Source organism: Miniopterus schreibersii, assembly GCF_964146895.1.
Source record: "Miniopterus schreibersii genome assembly, chromosome: 2".
NCBI lineage: Eukaryota > Metazoa > Chordata > Mammalia > Chiroptera > Miniopteridae > Miniopterus > Miniopterus schreibersii.
This window is the reverse complement of record NC_138102.1, coordinates 22920727-22942915: the sequence shown is the minus strand read 5'-3', so window position 1 is coordinate 22942915 and position 22189 is coordinate 22920727. Positions and strand designations below refer to the sequence as shown.

Sequence of the window (22189 nt, the reverse complement as noted above, 5' to 3'; positions counted from 1 at the left end):
GCCATCTGCCGTCACCATTCTAGGGTAAGGTCACAATGACTCCTTTGTTACTACAGCCAACAGGAACTTTTTACTGTTCATCTGACATCTTTAAGTGGAAAGCTTTTTAATATATTTGGATAACTTATTTATGTGAATATTATTTCACAGCTGTGAATCTTATAAAATCTAAATACAGAGCAGGTATATCTGATAAAATACAACTCACAAAGGGAGAGTATGTCATAAATGGAAAGTACAAACTGGATTTCTGGACTCAGTACAAAAAAATGTAAACTAACTCAATGTTTACACAGATGGCATTTAGAAACCATAATATTTTGGCTCTAATGGGTTAAAATATACAACTAAAGTTACTTTCACCTGTTTGTTTTTACTTTATTTAATGTGGCTACTGAAAAAATATACTCCATAATATAGAATGCTTAATCCTATTGGACAGAGTTGGTCAAGCCATGATTGAAAATAAAGCCCACGGAAAGTGGTCAGAGAACATTTTTCCCAAGGTAAGAAGTCTACCCTGGGCTCCACTGCAAGATGCAGCAAACATACATATTCTCTCTCTCTCTCTCTCTCTCTCTCTCTCTCTCTCTCTCTCTCTCTCTCACACACACACACACACACACACAAACAAAACAAAACCAATATTGTCCCAGAGTGCCACCACTAATTCTCAGACGCCATGAGGTTGCACTCCTACATAGTCCTAACTGGACTAATCTCAAGTGTGAAGTTAGAAGTCAAGATAATTTATCAAGTAGGAAGAGCCAAAACCAGAGACTAAGGGCCAAAACTTTTCATAAAATCTCTTTGGTGTCTATTAAACATTCAATATATTTGGAAAACTTTTTCAGAGAGGGTTGTTTTAAAAATCACTTTACCTTTACTATGTAAAAATATACAAGATGTGTTAAGAATAATTACTCTAGCCAATATATGAAAAGGAGATGGTAGAACATGAATATCATTACTACTAAATCACTACCGGATTAGTAAATCAGTCAAGGGACAGATGACACTGGGTTAATTTGGAACTTGTTAGGCTGATTCTGATTAGAGCACCGTCATATTGATTATTAGACGTTAGGACCTGTGAACCGTGCCGGCCTCGCCTGCTATTTAATTACCAAGGCTCACCAAACAGACAAGTCCTTGCTGACAAATCCCCTGGCTCCACTCCTGACAACATCTGGAATATTTCCCCAAATCCCCCTTTGTCATGACACTCTTATACCTGCCACAGGCCAGGAAACATTTTCTCCAGGGTCCACGCTCTGTGGTGCTCAGTTCTGGGAGTGACACTCCTCCCTCGGGTGAAGGAAAGATCAGGGTGCAGACCTAGCGAGTTGCAGGAATTAGCACAAAAACCAGGATTTGCTGACAGAAGAGAAGCTTTTGTACGCACAGCCACCAGGGTCCACGAAGGCCCAGTGATTCCTAGTTAGCATGGAGGAGGCAGATGCAGGACACAGCAGGTATGTTGGGTATGATTGTGCTTGGTGAGGCCTGGAGCACGACATATGTGATACTGGTGATGCGTTCAACAATGCTGTTCATTGGTTTAGTCACCTTATGTTATGGAGTGCTTTCAACACACATCAAGGCGGTAGCACCTGCCCTTTAGAGCTTATAGTGTCAGAAAAAAAATTAAATTTTATTTATAATATATCGATATAGCGCCTGTGGGAGTAGCCAGCCAACAGACACAAAGGAGATTTTCTTTGTTGGCTAGTATGTAAATACATTTTCTTTAAAAAGGAAGTGTTTTCTCCACTTGTTGAAGTTCTCTCACTTGGTTTTCAAATTCTGAGAAAGAAGTATTCAAGTGTCCTATGATGATTGTTTTCCTCAAGTTTGTATATTCTCTAACAGTTTATGCTTTATATTATTTTAACACCATCTTATTTGGTGTGTGAAAGCTGAATGCTGTTTTATCTTCTTGGTGATTTTATCTTATATCAATGGATAGTAAACCATTTTATCCTATTTATTCTTTTTTGCCCTGAAGTCTATGTGGATAATGCTATTGATACTCCTATTTTGTTTTGTTGGTATGTGTTATACTTGTATTTATTTCTGTATTATCTACTTTTCTGCTATTTTAAGTGTGAAATTATTTTGGGGAAACCAAAAGTAGCTGGATTGTTTTTCTAGATGTCTCTTCTTTTTCTCTTGTTCTTGGTACTTTCAATTGGCTCTAGGTTTTCAATTGACCTACGTTGTGTAAATTTGTTTTTCTCTATTTGTATTGGCAAAGGCCAAGAGTCTAGCTCCGTGTGATCCTGGCACCGTGATCAAAGCTAATGTAGGCTGAAAGAGCAATTTCTCAGGCAATTATTTCGACCTTTAATCAGGATTGTGTGCATTTGTCCTGCACACCTAAACCTCCCAAATCTGTTGAACACATTAAACTCACAGGTGGAAAAACACATATGCAAAAGTCTCAAAGATTCTAAAAGCTTTTCACCCACAAAGGACCTTGAGTCCGAAGAAGATATTCAACCAAAGTTGGAACTGGAAAAGATCTCCCACAAACTAAGCAACCTCACCACCTCACACAGTTGGAAACTGGGCAGTTGGCAGGGACTGCTTGCATAAAGTGCCATCTGAAGGGTGCAAGGCTGGAACATATTTCTGCTTGACGAACAGTGTGGGGCCAGGGAGAGATAACCAACTTTCTGAGTCAGAAGTGATAGTTCCGGTCTTGGCCAAATCACTTCCTGCTGATTATGGAAAAGCTATGATACACCTACATCAATGTTTGTAAAAGATGACAATAATGAAGTAACAATTTATATACAAGGTGTCCCAAAAAATGTATACACACTTTGAATAATTATAAAGGCAGTGTTTATTAAAATACATTCATTTCATTTTCACTTAACAGCTATCAGCTGTTAAAGTGTGTATACATTATTTTGGGACACCTTACATACAAAATATTTTAGAATTCTCAAAATCTTTTTGTACCTCATATCACTTTTTCCTTGCAACAGCCCTGCTATGTTGGTATTATTACCTCTATTTTTTAGAAAAGAGTAATTTCTCCAAGTTTCCTGAGTTAATAAAAATGCAGATTCAGGACTTGAGCCTAGTTTCTAATCCCTTGAGCCTAGGTTTCTAATCCTAGTTTCCAAATCCCTTTCATTGTACCCTGCTGCTTGTCAAACATTTGAAAAACAAAAAGCACATCACAAATGTAAGGAACTGATGTTAATTTTCTGAAAGAGGCATGTGTGGGACTGTATGTCAACCTGCAAAAGACTGCTGGGCTGCAGCAGATTGAAACTGGAAAATTGAAGATTTTTTGGTCCAGTCCTTTGCTGTGTTAGGCAAGCGTTTAAAGCTTTCAAGACAGAAAAATATCTATTACTTTTTTGGCATTTCTAAGACCATAGCTTCTACAATCTTCTTTGGTTGACTATTCCAGGGTTTTGTTATCTGGATGACAAAAAAAGCCTTTTCTTCATGATACAATATAGGCCTGTTTCCTCTTCATAAAAAGTTCTAGGTTTGGCCTTCCTTGTCACGTGTCATTTTTCTGTCTCTTTTGTTCTTGCTAAATGTTCTCGAGTGTGTCAATTTCTGCTTTAGAAAAGCAGCTTTATTTTTATGAGACTCCCAGCTTCTTTCCCATTGCTTTCCTACTAGTCATAATATTGTTTCAGAAAAATTTGGTCTTTTAACATTCATTAAAAAAATACTTGTTTAATTAATTCCTTCTTCCTTTCCATTTAATAATTTGCTAACCATTTCCTCCTGAATTTTTTATCCCACAAATCTAATTTGTCCCTCAAAACCCAGGATTAAATAGAGTCCTCAGATCTAGTATGCTTCTAATTACCACATACAAATAGAGAGTCTCATCACTGATCATCATGTCCAGATCCCTGGCTGTTAGGGCTAATTCATTAAAATTAAGCAGTTTCATCTCAAAGGTCACTAGAGTCTAAGGCATCTTGGTTGACTGTGAATGACAAGCAGTAAGGGACACCCAGCTTCCCATCTGTTAGAGGGCAGAGATACACCTGTGTTCCAGTCTCCCAGGGATGGAAATCCCATGGATCTCTTGATTGCTGCCTTAGTTCAGGCCACTATAACACAATACCATAGGCTGGGTGACTTAAACAACAGGCATTTATTTTTCACAGTTCTGGAGGCTGGAAGTCCGAGATCAGGGTGCCAGCACAGGTGGGCTCTGGTGAGAGCTCTTCCTGGCTTGTACACAGCGGCCTTCTTGCTGTTTCCTCACATGGTGGAAAGAGAGATGGCTCTGGTTGCTTCCTCTTCTTATAAGGGCACTAATCCCATTATTGACCTCATCTAAACCTAATTACCTCCTAAAGACCCCACCTCCAAATACCACCACGCTGGGGGTCGGGGGATACAAACATTCAGGCCATAACAATTGCCTATGTTGTCTTCTAGATAGTCCACAAGATTGCCTCATGTTCAGAGCACATTTCTTTTGACATAAGCAATTTTATTCTTGCTAGGTCTTTTAAAAAAATGAACTACTCTTTAGTATTATAAAAATTCTTTATTTTTAAGATCATATTTTATTTTTTCTGTGCTTCCTGATTTAAGCTAAAGAAATCCTTTCCTCATTAGGCCTGTTTTCTATACATTTTATCATTTGCTCAAACATTTAACTGTAGCATACAAAAGGAAGCATCCACACCAACATTTTATTGGTGGTTATTTTAGAATGGTGAGGTTTTAGGTGATTTTTATTTTTTTCTCAGCTTCTCTTTTCTTTCCAAACTATCTACAAAGCTGTATATTTTAGTAATTTAAAGAAAGTTAAAACTGAAAGATATTGCAATGAAAACAGTGTGGTTTTAGAACTAGAACAAATTAATAGACTAATGAGGGAAAGAATGGACTATTCAATAAATGATACTGGGACAACTGGCTATCCATATGGGAAAAAATTTCAATTCCTACATTACACCATATCCTCAAATTGACTTTAGGTGGATTAAATACCTAAATGTGAAAAACAGAACTTTAAAGTTTTGGAAGAAAATACTGGAAAATATATTTATGTTGTTGGGATGAAAAAAGGCTCCTAAAGTAATACATTGCTGAAAGACACTTAAAAAGACCTAAATAAAATACAACACATCCCATATTCATGGACCAAAGACTTACTATTGTTAAAATGTTTCTAGTACCCAAAGCAACGTGTACAGTCAGTTCAATCTCTATTAAAATCCCAGACTTTTTTTTTTTAAGAAATAGAAAAAAACCCCATCCTAAAATTCATACGGAATATCAAGGGAACCTGAATAGCTAAAACAATCTTTAAAAAGAACAAAACTGGAGGACTCACATTTCCCGACTTCAAAGCCTAATACAAAGGTACAGTAATCAGAACAGTGATAACGTGATAAAGACAGACATACAGACCAATGGAACAGAATAGAGAACTCAGAAATATACCCTCACATATATGGTTGAATGATTTTTGACAAAGATGCCAAGACCATGCAGTGGGGGAAAGAGCAGTCTTTTCAACAAATGGTGTGAGAAAACTGGGTATCCACACGCAAAAGAATGAAGTCAAACCCTTAACTAATACCATCTACAAAAATTTACTCAAAATGGATCAAGAACTTAAATTTAAGACCTAAAAAACAATAAAATTCTTAGGAGAAAACACACCACAAAAGCTTCACAATATTGGATTTGGGAATGATTTCCTGAATATAACACCAAAGACACAGGTGACAAAAGAAAAAATTGGCAAACTAAACATGATGAAAACTAAAAAATTTTTGTGCATCAAAAAATATTATTCATGGAGTAAAAGGCAACCCACAGAATGGGAGAAAATAATTGCAAATCATTTATCTGATAAGGGATTAATACCCAGAATATACAGAGAACTCCTAAAACTCAAGAACCAAAAACCTATAGTTAAAAAACAGGCCAAGGACTTGAATAGACATTTCTCCAAAGATACAGGAACAGCCAATAAGCACACGAAGAGATGCTCAACATTACTAAGCATTAGGGAAATGCATATCAAAACTACAATGCGATAACACTGCCCGAACACCCATTAGGATGGCTACTATAAAAAATAGCAGAAAACAAGTGTAGGCAAGAAAATAGAGAAACTGGAACCCACGTGTACGGTTGGTGGGAATGTAGAATGGTATAGTTGCTGTAAAAAACAGTACGGTGGTTCCTCAGAAAACTAAGAATAGAATTACCATATGATCCAGCAATTCCATTTCTGGGCACATACGTGAAAGAACTGAAAACAGTTTTGAAAAGATATTTGTATACCCATGTTTATAGCAGCAGTATTCACAATAGACAAAGGTGGAAGTGACCCATTTCCATCAACAGATGACTGGATACACAAAATGTGGTATATACATACCATGAAATATTTATTCAGCCTTAAAAAGGAAAGAAATTCTGATACATGCTGCAACAGGGACGGACCTTGAGGACATTATGCTAAGGGGAATAGACCAGTCACAAAAAGAGAAACACTACATGATTCTACTTATACGAGGTATTTGTAGTAGTCAAGATTATAATGACAAAAGTAGAATGGGGGTTTTCAGGGGATGTGGGGAGTTGTTAACAGGTATAGAGTTTCAGATTTACAAGATGAAAAGAGTTATGGAGATGGATGGTGGTGATGGTTGCAAATGTATTTAATAACAATGAGCTGTACATTTAAAAATGGTTAAGATGGCTATTGTTATGTTACGTGTATTTTACTACAACACGCACACACAAAAATCAATTCTTGAAGAATTCCAAATATTTGGGATGTTTAGCCTTCCATAATAAATTACTCTAAAAAAATTATATGAAGAATTGAAAAATAATGTGCTTACTTAACTGCACTCTGAAAGCTTTATGGTTAACCTTGTGTACATCACAGAAGGAAGTTCGATGCATATGAAGATGGCACTAAACCTTGTTGCCTGCTAGGACTTGGGCACAGAGTACACACAGCTGTGGCTGGGAAAACCCAGGCATGAATCTGTAAGCATTTCTCAGGAATAGCCATCTCGCTGGTGATAAGCTTATGATAATAAAGTATGATGCAATCATTTGAAGAAAATGCTCCATCATGCTTCCAGTGATGTTTTCAATAAAGCAAAACACAACAAACTGAAAAAGTTAGTCAATGAACGTCACATTAAGCCACATCATTTCCCTTTTTACTTGGTTTTGAAATTCAACTTCCCCTTTATTTTAAAGCGTCTTCCTTTGAAGAGGTGACTAGGAAATGGAGCAATTTACTCTGTGGCTTTAGTAGAGACCTTAAATTCATCCTGTGCAGCCTGGCATGTGCGAGGCAGGAGCTGGAGACATGAAAATGCAGAGTCCTGCCACTTGAAGTGTGGTCCCTGGGCCAGCAGCAACTGCACAGTCTAGGATCTCAGAGCCCTGGGCCGCACCCCAGAACTCGGGAATCAGAATCTGCATCTGAACAAGATCTCCAGGCAATTGTGCATATTAAGGCTTCAGAAGCACTTATAACAGCGTAATAGCCCACATTCCTCTCCTGGCTGCTTAAAACAGTGGAGGCAATGGTGAGTGTGCATATAGGTGACTAGAAAGGGGACTAGGGTTCTAGTCTCAGACTTATCACTGAACATCCGCTGTTCCCCACCTAGTGCATACTGCTAGCCCTGCCTGCTTCTCAGGACTGCTGTGAGGACCAAATGGGATCCCTGCTAACAAAGCTGTAAGTGATCTGGGCCCAACCTGCCTTTCAGGCCTTACTCTGTACCATTTTCCATGTTGCACACTGTGTTCTAGTCACACTGACTGCAGGCAGAGCCCGTTTCTACTTCAGGGCTTTTGCACAAGCTGCCTTCTCTGCCTGGAATGGCCTTCCTTTTGACTTGTGTCTGGTTCCCTCTTGGTTATTCAGATCTCAGCCTACTAAGGTGAGATTCATTGAATTCAATGAGCACCTCTCAGACCACCCAATCTAGTCACTCTCCAGTAAGCCACCCTGTTCTAATTCTGTGAAAGGCGTTTATCACCATGTGAGCAGGGACAGTTCCTGTCTTATTCTGGGTTGGAGACTCAATGCCTTGAACTGTGCCTATCACACTAAATGCTCAATACATGTTTGTCAAAATGGCTAGAGAAGGTAAATACACTCTGGAAAAAATAAGCTACGAAATGAAATATAAAATGCTTTATTTTATTTTTAATCCTCGCCTGAGGATATGTTTTCATTGCTTTTTAGAGAGAGAGGAAGAGAACATTAATGTGAGAGAAACATGCCCTGACTGGGGATTGAACCCACAACCTTCTGGTGTGTCGGATGATGCTCCAATCAACTAGGCCACCCAGCAGGGTTAAAATGCTTTTATTAATAAAACCATCCTTGCTTTCGCTTAGCAATTTCTGTCAGAAATCACAGCAGTATTATATTGATTACTCTAATAGCCTATATCACATAAAAATCTCCTGCCTTTTCATCAGGCAAGAAAAGATTGGAATGCAAGCTGCTTTTTATCCTGTTCCAAGGAAAGGCGATTCATTCACTGTTCACATCCCTCTTTCAGGTATCATGGTGATAATTTCCATTCACATTAGTTTAATTTCATCCATTTCCCTTGAGAAAATAAAGAGCTTAAAAAAGGAAATCTGCTACTGAAGTCACACTTTAGGATATTAATGTCACTCTGCTAACAGAGCCTTGGCCAAGGATGACCAGATGGCCTGGAGGCTGGCTTGGCAAAACAGTCTGAGATTCAGGGAAGGCTGCAGGTCAGCAGCAGGGAGAACATACTGCGTTAGACTACAAGCGAGAACTGTCCCGAGGCTCCTTCTGCCACAAAACTGAAACTTAGTAACGACTTATTGGTTTAGTTGTGATTCTCAGTTAAGCATGACAGCAAATGGTTTTAAGTCCAATGTTAGAGGTTCCAAAGGTTTATACAATTTAGAGACGTATCCGAGAAGAAGGCCACAGCTGTTCTCTTTAATCTATCTATACTCTTTCTACCAGGAAGGTTAAAAGAACTCTTCTGCCACTACCAGGTCAGCGCTAACTACAGCCCCCTAATCACACCAGTGATGCCTTTTTAGGAATTACCTTTGCCTCACTTTCCTTAGTTCAAAAAATACCACAAAGGGAAAAGGTGCACAAAGGGAAAGTCACGTACTTGCCCAGTATGAAGACTGAACAGAGCGATGGCCCCATCTGCTGATTCCAGCTAAAATGGCAGGAAGTTAGGATTCCTGGCAAGTCAGGAATTCTGCCTTGAGCCTTCTCAATGCCCAAGTGACACACGGCACCGCCGAGAAAAGCCTGTTGTCCTTAGGCACGGAGTGATACGCGGGGTTTCTAAATATTTTCTCAAGGTTCCATGTCTTCGTTCTCATTTATTTATTCTTGGTTTTAAATTAGCTGTACGGCTCCAGAAGCAACTAGAGGTGCAATGGTTTTATATCGGATCAAATGCTGTGAGCCTTCCTCCAAGTCAATCACATAGTCCCTGAAAAAGGAGGAAAACAGTATATGTGCAGAGCTCACCTGGTGCTCCACCGGGAGAAATACTTCCTGTGGGCAAAATCACACACATCACTCACCTCTGCTCATCTGTTTCTGGCTCTACCAGTATGTTTTCTTGCCGTTCTTTCACTCTCAGAAACACATATGAATCTAGGTCTGGTTTGGGAACTGCCAGAAAAACAATTACGTATTCAGAAAATGCTCAGCTAACAAAATCAATATGGGAAAAGTTGCTGGGGTTAACTGTATTGAGCATGAAGGACCTGTGATGTAAAAGCATTTTGGGGGTAGGATGGTTTGAGATCTGGCTCCTTCTAGAAACTTCCCACCCATGGTTCCATAGAGCAACCACTCATTCAACAAGTGATGAGAACTTCAGATGTGCAGGGAATTCTGCTACACCTTGTGGAGGTCGCGAGCGAGTGGAACACATGGTCCCTGGACAGTGCACTAACAGCAGCCTTGGGTGGAGCCTCGCGTAAGCGGCACACCCCTCAGTGATGTGGGGGAAAGAAGTCGATGTGCACTGCAAGAAGGATTACAGAGGAAGCGTGAGCCTGGGAGGCAGCCGCAAGGGCCATGGCAGAAATATGCGTGACCTTTTGGGAAGGAGTAGGAGAGTATAGTAAGTCCTCACTTGATGTCGTTGATAGGTTCTGCAACTAAGTGAAATAATGTGTAACAAAACCAATTTTACTGCAGACTAATTGATATAAACAAGAATTAAGTTCCTACAGCATTTCATCAAGGTCATAACGAAAGGAAATTGAGTGAAATGTTGTTCGGGGACCTGCTATATTATAGAGACTGGGTCATGTGGTGATAGTCTAGAATGTTACACTAAGTGGTCCCTCACTGGCTGATTACAGGTTAAGAAGCTGCTGCCATCCCTCCTCTTCAACCACCAGCCAATACTTCAGGTAAGTGAATGCCCCAAGCTGGGCTGCTCCTCAATAGCTCTTCATTGCCTAGTGTTCCATTTGTACCTGGAGATTCCACCAACTGCAGGGTCCAGAACCTACTGGGTAACTCTCAGGTCTAATAGCCTAGCTCAGGGTTCATGCTGCCCTTGATTCCCTCATTTATAGAAGGAGTTCAGGATAACTGGCTCCAAAGATCTAAGGAGAGTCCCCCCGGCTGCTCCAGGGTTCTGGGCCTGCCAAGGAGACTCTAATTTCAGGGTCAGTTGACCCCACTGGGAAGCTACTGATTCCAGGAAATCCAGCTTAGATTTCAACAGCCTCCCCTGACCCTGCCATCGGGGTTTACAGTGCTCCAGAGGCCTGAGGGGAACTCATGGCATCTGGACTAACCAAGCAAGAATCCAATTTCACCAGGGCACCCCCTTTCCCCCACCCCCCGCCACCTCTCCAACTCCCAATTCCAAGACTGTTCTTGTAAGGAATCCAGGATAGTGACATGTGCTTTAGGAGGTGTCCACCAGCATTAAGTAGAAGCTCTGGGGCAATGGCTTAGATCCAGTTCCAGGAATTCAGATGCACACCCATCAGTAGTCCCACGGCTGATTTAGTCAACTGGTTGCGATAGCAATGGGCAATGATTGGGATGTGGTCCATGCTCCATTCCTGTTCTAAGGTGCAGACAAAAGGGGCTGAACTGGGCATGGATTAAGTCTTCTGTTTCCCTCAGGCAGATTTACCAAAATGACCAATTCAGAGTTCCACAATCTGGTATGGGTTTGGCCTGCTCCCGGTGTTACTGGCTGCACTGTGTCCCCCACCAATTCACATGTTGAAGCCCTAACCTCAGTATTTCAGAATGGAAATGTGATTGGTATAGGACTTTTAAAGAAGTATTTAAGTTAAAATGAGGCTGTTAGGTGGGGCCTAATCTAATCTGACTGGTGTCCTTATAAGAAGAGGAAGAGACATTGGGGTGTGTGCACACAGAGGGGCAGCCATGTGAAGAGACAGAAAAAGAGTGGTCATCTGCAAGCCCAGGACAGAGGCCACAGAGGAAACCAACCCTGCCAGCACCTTGATCATGGACTTCTGGACTCCAGATCTGTGAGAAGATAAATGTCTCTTGTTTGAGTTCCACAGACTGTAGTACTTTGTTATCATAGCCTTAGCTGACTAAGACATCTGGTGAACCATGTCTCCATTCATCCTGTTCTAGCTCTTCCACCTGCCACAGGGGTCAGTGTGGCCCAGCACGGGCTGGGTGGGAGGTAAACTCCCAGGGCTCAGTTGTATTTGAACTTGTGGCTTCAGCACACTAAGCTTAGTTTCTGAACAAGGTGGATTCCAGTCCCTGGAGCATTGTTGGATTTGGTCTGGCAATTCTGCCTGACAAGGCCCTGCTCAGGTATGGCGGGCTGTGAAAGACAGGGATACAAACTTTAACCTATATGCTAGGGGTCCCCAGTTAGTTGGTCAAGGTTAGGAGCCCCTCAGCAGAATCTCAAAGGGACTCTGTGAAGAGGGTGAGAGGAGAAGGTATTGGCCCTGCTTTGCTTCCCCAAGCTGCTTCTCCCCTCTCCCCCCTCCCGCCAGCTCTGCTCCCCCCCTTTTCTATAACAAGAGAAACTCCTCACAACAAAAAGATTAGGAGCCTTTACTATGCGTAACGAGGTTTATCCATAGTAAGTTAGCCTCCTGTTTAAATACTCCTTGACAGCTGGACAGTCCCTGCACAGTCTGGCATCTGTGAGACGAGACTGCCAGCTCTTTGAGAGCAGAGACCCGGTACCTTCAGTGCCCAGAAGAGAGCCTAGTGCACTGCAGATGCCCACTAGATGACCAGATGACTGCTGAAGGAACGAATGACTGAATGTGTGAGGGAGTCTCCACCTATAATGGCAGTCATAAGAACTTCAGCGGAATCTGAAGAACACATGGCTACCCTGACACCTACTTTAAATGATTTTTTGTTTTGAACTCAAAACTCGTCTTCTCTTTTCTTGCCTGTTTATCTACATACTTGTTTCTCCCTGTTTGAGAGGAAAGAGTAAAGGTAAAGATCTTATTCTAAAGCACCTGAAGATATTTGGGATGTAAATCATGGCCCCTTGGGATGACTGAGAAGAGAATGTTCTCCTTACCCGACCTCAAGAGGTCCACCTTCTGTAAATTAGGAGGCATGTGCTTTAAGGCAACATTCTTTAGATAGGTCTCTGTGTTCGCCATGTACCTGAAATACATACATTAAAATCACTATGGCAACCTGACAGGAGTCACCAGGACTATCAGACAGACAACAACAGTGGCTCTGGGATCAGCTTCATGGATACAACCACCAAACCTCATGCTCACCAGCCAGAGGAAGAAAGGCAGTTCCCACACTCGCTGCTTACTCACTCTCTGGCAAAGGCAAACTCTTCTGGAGAAAGGCTAGAAGGCTCCTCCTCACGGCGTGTCTTCTCCTTTTCAAGGACATGAGGAAAAAACTTCTCTATCTGTGAGGATAAATAAAAATCATCATGAAAACACCTGCCAAGACTCAAGTGTCAAACATACTAGTTTTCTGAAATAGATTTAAGTTAATATAGAAATTGACTTCAACAATGGCAAGTCCTCATGGTGAAGACTGTTTTTAATAATAAGACCTATAATCTAGACTTCAAGAAGGCAGGTTTCAGAGAATTCATAAGATAAGGGCTCTAAAATGAATTAGACGGTTTCATAAAAGATAAGTCGAAAATACAATTGTAAATGATATTTAAGAGGAAGAGAATGGGATATTATTTAACATATTTATGTAATTGTATAGGGTGTTCTTTTTTTTTTTTTAAATATATCTTTATTGATTTCAGAGAGAGGAAAGGGGAGGGAGAGAGAGAGACAGAAACATCAATGATGAGAGAGTCATTGATCGGCTGTAGCCCACAACCCCGGCATGTGCCCTGACGGGAATTAAACCCTGATCGCCTGGATCCTAGGTCGACGCTTAACCACTGAGCCACGCCCGGCCGGGCCGGTGTTCTTCTATGAGATGAAACCTACAAGAGCTGGAAAGATGCATACAGAATACCGAAGCAGATAGAATAGTGACAATTATAAGAATATAAATAGCGAGCATAAAGCCCACAATGAGGTGAGGCTTGGAAAAAATGCTAAGAACTAACAAGAAAAAAAAAAGCTAAAAGTTAAAGACAAAAGGCGTGTGGTTATGAACCTGGAAGGGATGAGTCTGCTGTCTGAAGTCAGCGATACAAGCAGGGAAATAATGGTTAAGGGGGAACTGGAGGCCCAGGTAAAGGAGCAGCTATTTATTTAAAGGAGTTTAAATCCTTTGGCTTGGATCAATTACATTCCAGTAAATTAAGTTAACATTTATACAGAGTTTAAGTACACAAATCACTTTCTCCTGTTATATGTAAATTGCTACTACTACTGTGTCATTGTACTAAAAATACATGTAGTTTCCTAATCTCAGAAAAATTACTTCAAACGAGGTGGGAATGATTAGAGATAGGCAAAATTTCCAAAAAATACAGAAGGTGGGGAATTCTTCACACAAAGATTAGTGTCCCTAACATTGATATGTGGCATTATATTAGAATAGTAATTTAAAAGATGGTTTGTGAATTCAAAGAAAAGTAAGTAGCTAATATGAAGAGGATTTATCCAAAACAATCGCAACAGAAGAGTAACCTGGTAGTTGAAGGTGGAGTGAAGAGGCATACTGTGTGTCTCAATATTTTTAAAAGACAATAATGTCTTTATGATACCTTTGGGGACAAACTGTAAATCCGGGGCTGGGTGACAGTATAGAGTAGGAGACTCATAAACAGTTGAACAAAGTACTGATTCAAAGGACAGATGTCAATCTGTAGGGAAGTCTCTGGTAGAATATTCTATCATTGGCCCAGATCTTTTAAGGAGTCAGGTAAGACCTTTGATGACATACTTATCAAACTTGCTGATGACATAAAGTGTTAAGAGACAGCTAATATATTATGTGACAAGATCAGAATCCAGAGACCAGGGAAACAGCTCAGTTTAATAAGATAAAGCTTAGGAGGAGTAAGTATCAAGCCCTGCACTTGGAGTCAAAAATCCAGCCATACAAGTACCAGACGGTGACAGGATGGGGTAATGATAACTTAAAAACTTCAGATAAGGTTAAAGTTAATGATGAGTGCATATGAGCTTAGTGTGAGGTGTCTGTCAAACATGCTAATGTAATACTAGGTGGCATCACTACCATTTTAATATCCAGAATAAGGGAAGCGATAACCCTGCTTTTCACAAACTTGACCAAACTACAACTGGAATATTATATTCAGTTGAGATGGTATAATTAAAGAAGAATATTGACAATCTAGAGCTTTGTAGGGAAGAGACCAGGAGAGTAAATGGAAATAAATGGTTGAAACATTTAGCTGAGAGGGTTTCAATGACACTCGAGAGCTGTCTTCAGATATCTACATGTAGGAGAATGTATTCATTTTGTAATAACTAAGGGGATGAGCAGAGCCAATGAGAAGAAACTTCAAGGAAGTAGAAACTTTCCAGGGTTAAAACAGATATCATACAAAACAAGAATGTTTTGCGACTTCATTTTTATAAGTTTATGGCCACAGAGCTCTAATTGAATGTCGAGGCAGCACTGCCAGGCTGTAACTCCAGGGGGCACCATGCAGCTAAGTTGACTACAAATGTCCCCTGAGGTGTGCAACACACATTCCAGCTCTGCTTCTCCAGAACAATCTCTTGCCCTTCTTACTCTTTTGCTACCCTGATATTGGGCCTCAGCAGCATTTTCAGGGCCTGGATCCCCCAAGGCCCCAGCCTAACTTCTTCCCAAGATGCTCAGTCTGTATTACAGACCGCACTGCCTTAATGCCTACAGGTATCTCCATGTCAAACCTTCATGAGCCGACACCTCAGGTAGCTGCTAAGGACATAGCGGATTCTCTCCATCTCCATTCGATGGATACTGATCTTCAGATCCCCCTTCTTTGCTCTCCTGAGATTTTCTTCCTATTAAAAGGGAAAATGAAGGTAATAAAAAACATGATATTCAAAGACTAAGAACCTTCTTTGTTTAATCTACACACAGCCCACAAGGACCATCATCATTGGCAACGCTGAGGACTCAAACACAACATTTAGGTCACAGGAGAACAAAATACTCACAAAAGTTCTCATTTTCTTTTAATTCTTTAATTACACAAACAATATATGACTACGATCTTATCATATAAAATTCAAACAATACTCATTTACAGGCATACTTCGGATATATTGCGGGTTTTGTTCCAGACCACTGCAACAGAGTGAGTCATAATCCTTTTGATGGTGGAGGGTTTTGCCTTCAATTTGTAAAAACCGCAACACCTGTGAAGTGCAACCAAGTGAAGTGTAATAACACTAGGTGTGCCTGAACTTTTAGGAAATGACCATTTAAATAGAATCTGAATGTGACTGGTCAAAAGGACCTATAAGAACTCCAATCCAATTATAAAGGCGGTAATACAGCACTCAAAAGAAATGCCAAAAAGGGTCTAAAAAGTGGTGTTAAAACACCAATTGAGAAACTCTAAAATATCAGTGTTTTAAAGTTACTCTGAGGCTGATAATAACTTAAGCCAAGCTCATCTAAGACAAGGATCACAAACTCAAATGTCTACTGGGGACAGGCAGGTAAGATACATGAGAAAGGTGAGCAGATAGGGACTATGGAGAACTGGAGAGCACACTGAAAGGGGGAGGCCGTTACCTTGCTTTGGTCAGCTGTCCTCGTACAGAATGTGGGGCTAGTAATGACAGGTTTTTAGACTTTTTATGAGAAGCTGACATCCAGATATACTCTCATGCTTTAAATGTAGATAATTAACTCAATATTTAAAAAACAAGCGAGGCTGGGCAAAACAAAACAGATTTGCTCTACTGACAAACCCTTTTAATGTGCTCTTCCTTTGTACACCTGAGATAAGCAACTCTCACCATGTGGTCTAGCTGTTCCATGACACATTCTATAATTTCAGGCTTGCTTTCCAGGAGGTCAGGGGCAAACTTTTCATTCATCCAAGCCTAAAAACAAAAATCACACACACAGACCACTCAATGGAGCAAAACAACCTTGTAAGTCAGTACATTCCCCATGAAAACCAGAGCCTTCTCAGGCAATGAAAACTGCCTACCAGTGGGAAATACTGGAAATGTGCTGAAGGCAAGCTGTTTAATAACAACTTTTCCATTTCTTTTAGTAGGAAACTGTGTTTACAACTTTATATTTAACCAATTATAAAAAAATCAGTTCACTTCAAAAATGTTGGAATACCTGCTGCTTAGAGTAACACCACCTGGTGTTCAAATAGTACCTTTCACCAAGTAGCATCAACACATTTCCTTCACCTGCTATTTCCACAAGGGGGCATCAGCACCTTTCTATTTGGGGAAATGAAGTAAAAATCTAAATCTACATCTCTTCATTCCTGAAGTTCAGAGCACTTTGCAAATACTTTTTCATTCATCATTATAATATCAGAGAGGAAATGAATATAGTTATCCTCATCTTATTGACGAGAAAACACAGAATAAGTTATTTACCAATCGTCTAAGAAAATAAAGAATCACAATAGAAGTGGATATTCCATCTATTAGACAGTTTTGGAACAAGAGTTTAAATCCCTAATTTATGACAGGCTTGGATGCTTGGTACATTTTGGAAATTACCAAGGCTTAAAAAACTGAAATATCCACAGGTGATTGAAGAAGAATATACTTCTTTTTCAGTTACAGGAAATTTAGTTTTAGTGCAGCTCAGAATTACATGCCAGTTACGCTCAATTTATTACTTTTACTGTTCTTGAGTCTCTGCATCTCCAATTATCACCATCAAGACACATTATTAAGCACCGGGTATTGCCACTATCATACATTTTTTCAGGTGCTCAAGCTCCTGTATTAGTGTAGCAGAAGTTAATCAGAAAGACAACCTGTATTTTCAAGAAGCATAATGAATGAGAGAAGAGCAAACTGTCATAGAGAACTTATAAAGCAGTTTTTTTAACTGATTTTATTAAATATTAGTAAGTACAAAAATGTTTATAAAATATATATGAACATGAAGTGATATAAATACCTGCGAACATATAACTTCATTAACCAATATTATTATTATTTTAAAAGTCTTTGTGTGTCCCTCCCTTCTCAAAGGTCATCATCAGCCTGAATTTAGTGTTTAATTTTCTGTAGTTTTGCCCTGGCTGGTGTGGCTCAGTTGGTTGAGCGTTGTCCCATGTTCTAACCAACTGGGTTACCCAGCCAGGGCCTGACAAAATTCTTCTTCTTTTTTAATCCTTACCTGAGGCTATTTTTTTCCATTGTTTTTCAGAGAGTGGAAGGGAGAGAGAGAGAGAAACATCGATGTGAGACACATTGATTGGTTGCCTCCTGCATGTGCCCTGACTGGGACCAGGGATCAAGCCTGGAATGGAGGCACGTACCCTTGGCCGGAATCAAGCCTGGGACCCTCCAGTTCATGGGAAGACGCTCTAACCACTGAGTCAAACCTGCTAGGGCCTGACTAAAATTTTTAATGACAATCTGTTCATCATGTTATGGGCTAAGTTGTGTTTCCCTACACCTCTCATTCATTTGTCAAAGTCCTAACTCCCAGAACCTTGGAATGTGACTGTATTTGGAGACTGAGTCTTTAAAGAGGTGGTAAGTTAAAATGAGGTCATTCAGGTGGACCCTGATCCAATATGACTGGTGTCCTTTTAAGAGGGGTAAATCTGAACACAGACGCATAGGGAATAACAGGTAAAGACACAGGGAGAAGACGACCATCCACAAACTCAGGAGACAGGCCTCAGAAGAAACAAACTGTCCCAGCACCTTGATTTTAGACTTCTAGCCTCCACAGTTGAGAAAGATAAATTTGTTCTTTAAGCCACTCAGTCTGTGGTACTTTAATATGCAGTCTTAGCAAACTAGTACAATCGTTAAAATGAGAAACTATGCACTGTAGGCAATAACTTTTAAGTGATTTTTTACAGACATTTAAGACTATCTCATATATCCTCCTGGAGCTGTGTTTATCAGTGGTCCTTGTCAGGTTGCTCTTTAGGCCATGCTATGCAGCCTGAGCTGTGTCCAGCTGCAACAGCTGTCCAGGTGGTGGACCAACTCCTTGGCTGCACTCAGGAGCATCAGGCTAGAGGTGCAACTCATGCTTACACACTGCGAAGCTGAGGCTGTGCTGTCAGACACCACTATCCTCAGGCTGCCTTCCAAGAAGCCTCTGACACCTACAAGAGGCAACCAGCCTGGGGGCTCTGGTTGCCCCAGAGGATGAAGGGTCAACATCACCGAGGCACCTACAGCACACCAGTGTGTGCCACATCATCCAAGCTGGCAAGCTCTTTCTTCAACAATAGTTTTGCAAGTATTTGAATTTTATATAAATAGTTTCTTCAGCAACTTTTTTGTTGTTCTACATTATGTTCCTGAGAGTTATCCATGTAGGAGTTATCTTTTATTCATTTTATTGTTGTTTATCTCGTTGTGTGCATAGGCCAATTTTTTTTTTTATCCATTCTATTGTTGAAGGATGTCTGGGTATCTGTAGTTTTTAACTATTGCAAGCAATGCTATGAACATTTTGGGCCATATGTCCTGGAGTGCACATGAAAGTTTTCTCTAGGGTATATACCAGGGAGTAGAATGACTGAGCCACAAGATGTATGTATCTTCAATCTGACTATACAATAACAAATTATTTCCCAAAATGACTATCAGTTCACATGCTCCCTGTAGTATACAAGGGTGCAAATGCTCTAGATCCTTCCAAACTAGTAAGTGTACCCAAAGCTGTCCTTTCCTGGCCCCACTTGAGGATTTTGTGTTTGACATGATGAGGTCTCTAACAGAGGCTGTCCCCCTCCCCTTTTTATTTCTGTGTAGAGGGTAAGATCCAGTTCCTCTTCTCTTGAAATAAACTTTGAATTCCATTTCTTCACTTCTTGATTCCTGACATTTGCACAGTTGGACTAAATAAAAAGGCTAAGATTGGATGGAGCAAGGGGATTCTATTTGGGAAGCTTACCTGCTCCAGCCTTTCAATGAGCTCGGCAGGAGTTAGGACCACCTCCTCACTGCCCCCATCAGAGTCCTGTCCCAGGAGATCCAGTTCCTCTGTCATCTTCTCTGAAACCTGGAACCTATTGAGAATAAAAGAACCAATAAATACTCTTCTACGTGTTTTCCATTTATTTGCAAGAACAGGCAACTACGTATCTACAACTGGGGTTGTAGAGGCTCCCGGGCAGTAGCTAGAGAATTCACAGGCTTTGATTTTTCAATTCTTTGCCTGTTCCTTCACACCTCAGAGCAGGCATCAGCTTCCCAAAGCGTTTAAACACACACCTGGAATCGCGCCCCTATCACGCCCTGCAATAATTATTTGTCTGCCGGGTAGAGGTCCCCTCCTCAGCGGCTGCGTTCACTTCAGTCCGCGTGTGAATCGCGCACCTGCTCCGCGCCTGGCACTTCTAAGCACTGGGCACATAATCACCTGCGCAGGCCCCGCGCTCAGCACAGGGCTGAGCTCACAGCAGGCACGTAAGACTGTTGGGAAAACTAATCAGCGTCTAATTTCCCGGAGCCGCAAGGCCCAGCAACGTCAGACCAGTGATCCTCGAGGCTGAAGAGGGGGGGGGCGAGAGGAAGTCCCCGGAGCCGCAGGGACACTGAGAGTATGTTCACACACACACACACACACACACACACACACACGCACGCACGCACACGCACGCACACGCACACTCCCACTCGGATGCTCACCTGGGCACCTGGGGGGCAGCTCGTGGGGAAGCAGCCTGGGCTTTTGCAAGGAGCGCGGGGCAGCGGGACAATCCCTTCCAGGCCTTTCGGAGACCGACCGCGCCCTCCGGTTCTCAGTTCCCGCGCTCCGCTTAGAAACGTTCGGCCCGGGATAACGTCACCGCGCACAGGCGGCGCTGACCAATCAGGCCCGGTGGCCCCGCCCCAGGGGGTGGGGATTTGAGTCTCGCGGGGAGCTCCCCCGCAGTTCGTCCTGGTTAGCCCCGCCCACCTTGAGCGCCAGCACCTGTGCGCGGTGCCGAGCGGCACCACTCCGGGATGGCCGGCAGGGGGCGCCTCGCCACCGCAGCTGAGAAGCCGCCGCAGTGTCTGCCTTCTGGCCCCGGGGCGCAGTCGCCCGAGGATGTCCTGGCCGGTAGGCGTCCCACGGACAAGTGGGGCCTGTTAACATCACCCACCGCTCGTGGGTTCTTCTGGTTCTTTCGTCGTCGCCGAGGCGTCAGCTACGGGCACTACTTCCAGGTGAAAACCCTTCAGACTAGTGGTTTTTGAAGCGCAGTACAGACCGCCAGCAACAGCGTCCTCTGGGGACCGTGAGAAATGCAGACTCTCAGGCCCCGCCCAGACCGGTGAGTCAGAAACTCGGGGTGGCTCCCCGCACTCGCCAGGTGAGTCTGATGCGGGGAGGTTGCAGAACCACTGCTTTAGGCAATTTTTTGATCTCAGCTGCTTGACTCTAGTTATTTTAACATTTACTGCTTATGCCTCTTACCTTTAATGTAGGGCAAAAGTATATACTGTATATATATTTTTTCTTTGTGTGATGTCAGTTTTTCTTCTCTGAATTGTTGATGCTTTTTTCTCTGCTCTCTGTTTTCTATGCAGTGTCACTCTGGCTCCCCTAGGAATGTGTCTTCTCCATCAATCTGAAGACTCTTTTCTTTATGATATTTCCTGTGCCATAAATGATTGATTAGGAAAACAAGTTTGGCCAATTGACAGGTTGATAGTACCTGCCTGATTGCAATCATGTTATAAAAAGAATTACAATAGGATACGCAGAGTGGGAGAGTGGGCGTATTTACAAAAGGACTATGAGACATCAGAGAGGTGTTCCAAAAGGAGTGGACATTTGAGCTGCCTCTTGCAGAACGGGTTTTGTTAATGAGAAATAGATGGCCTTTTCCAGGTCCGTGTCAGGTCTGTGTCTCAGTGGTTTGGTAATACAGTGGCTTTTAGTTGTGGCATATTGTATTTTCCAATGGTAGCTGCTCTGATATGGATCTCATCTCTTCTTACAATTCGATGCGGGCACTCCTCCACGGAGAGGTGGGGTCTGTGTTCTTGCCTCTTAAATGCGGGAAGACCGTTGTAACTACCTTGACCAAGAGAGTGTGTCCGAAGTGATGCTGTGTGGTTTTCAGAACTAAGTCATAAAAGGTGGTGCGTCTTCCACCTTCTCTCCTTCTGGAGCCACATCCCTTGGGGGCAATGGGCTGATAGGTGAGATGTCTGAACCTGCAGCTGCGATGCTGAAGGGTCCCTGTGGAAAGGTCACATAGAGATAGAGAGTGATGTTCGAGGGGCCCCAGCAGCCCTTGCTGTTCTGTCCCCCGGGTGTCTGAATTGAATGAGACTTCAGATGATTCTAGCTCAGGCTTTGAGTAATCCCAGCTAACACTGGAGGAAGTAGAGCTACCCCTGCAGAACTCTACCCAGATTGCGGATTTGTGAGCAAAATATTGTTTTAAGCCCCTAAGTTTTGGGGTGCTTTGTTATGCAGCATTAGGTGACTGGAACGTTAGATCACTGGACTGTGTTTGAGCACAGTCCCATGCTTTCATAATTCTCATTGCTGCCTAACTTTTCAATGGTCTTTATTAATATTCCTTAAGTGGTATAGATGTGAGTCCAAGCA

At 41.8% G+C, this 22189-nt stretch overlaps 1 protein-coding gene across 2 annotated transcripts; it reads right to left on the bottom strand.

The window, feature by feature from the left end:
- Positions 1-9350: 9350 nt before the first annotated feature.
- On the bottom strand, positions 9351-21013 carry GINS4 (GINS complex subunit 4). 2 transcript variants are annotated; one of them, XM_081127705.1, is made up of 8 exons: positions 20272-21013; positions 19535-19649; positions 16426-16512; positions 15346-15459; positions 12832-12929; positions 12576-12664; positions 9589-9679; positions 9351-9494 (listed from the first exon to the last, which is right to left on the bottom strand). In XM_081127705.1, the coding sequence occupies exons 2-8, from the start codon at positions 19628-19630 to the stop codon at positions 9398-9400; spliced, it is 672 nt and encodes a 223-aa protein (XP_080983831.1). In that variant the 5' UTR covers positions 19631-19649; positions 20272-21013; the 3' UTR covers positions 9351-9397. The 2 variants fall into 2 exon arrangements, with proteins under 2 accessions (XP_080983831.1, XP_080983832.1); XM_081127706.1 differs by having other exon boundaries at positions 19535-19652; positions 20272-20382.
- Between the last annotated feature and the right edge of the window lie 1176 nt (positions 21014-22189).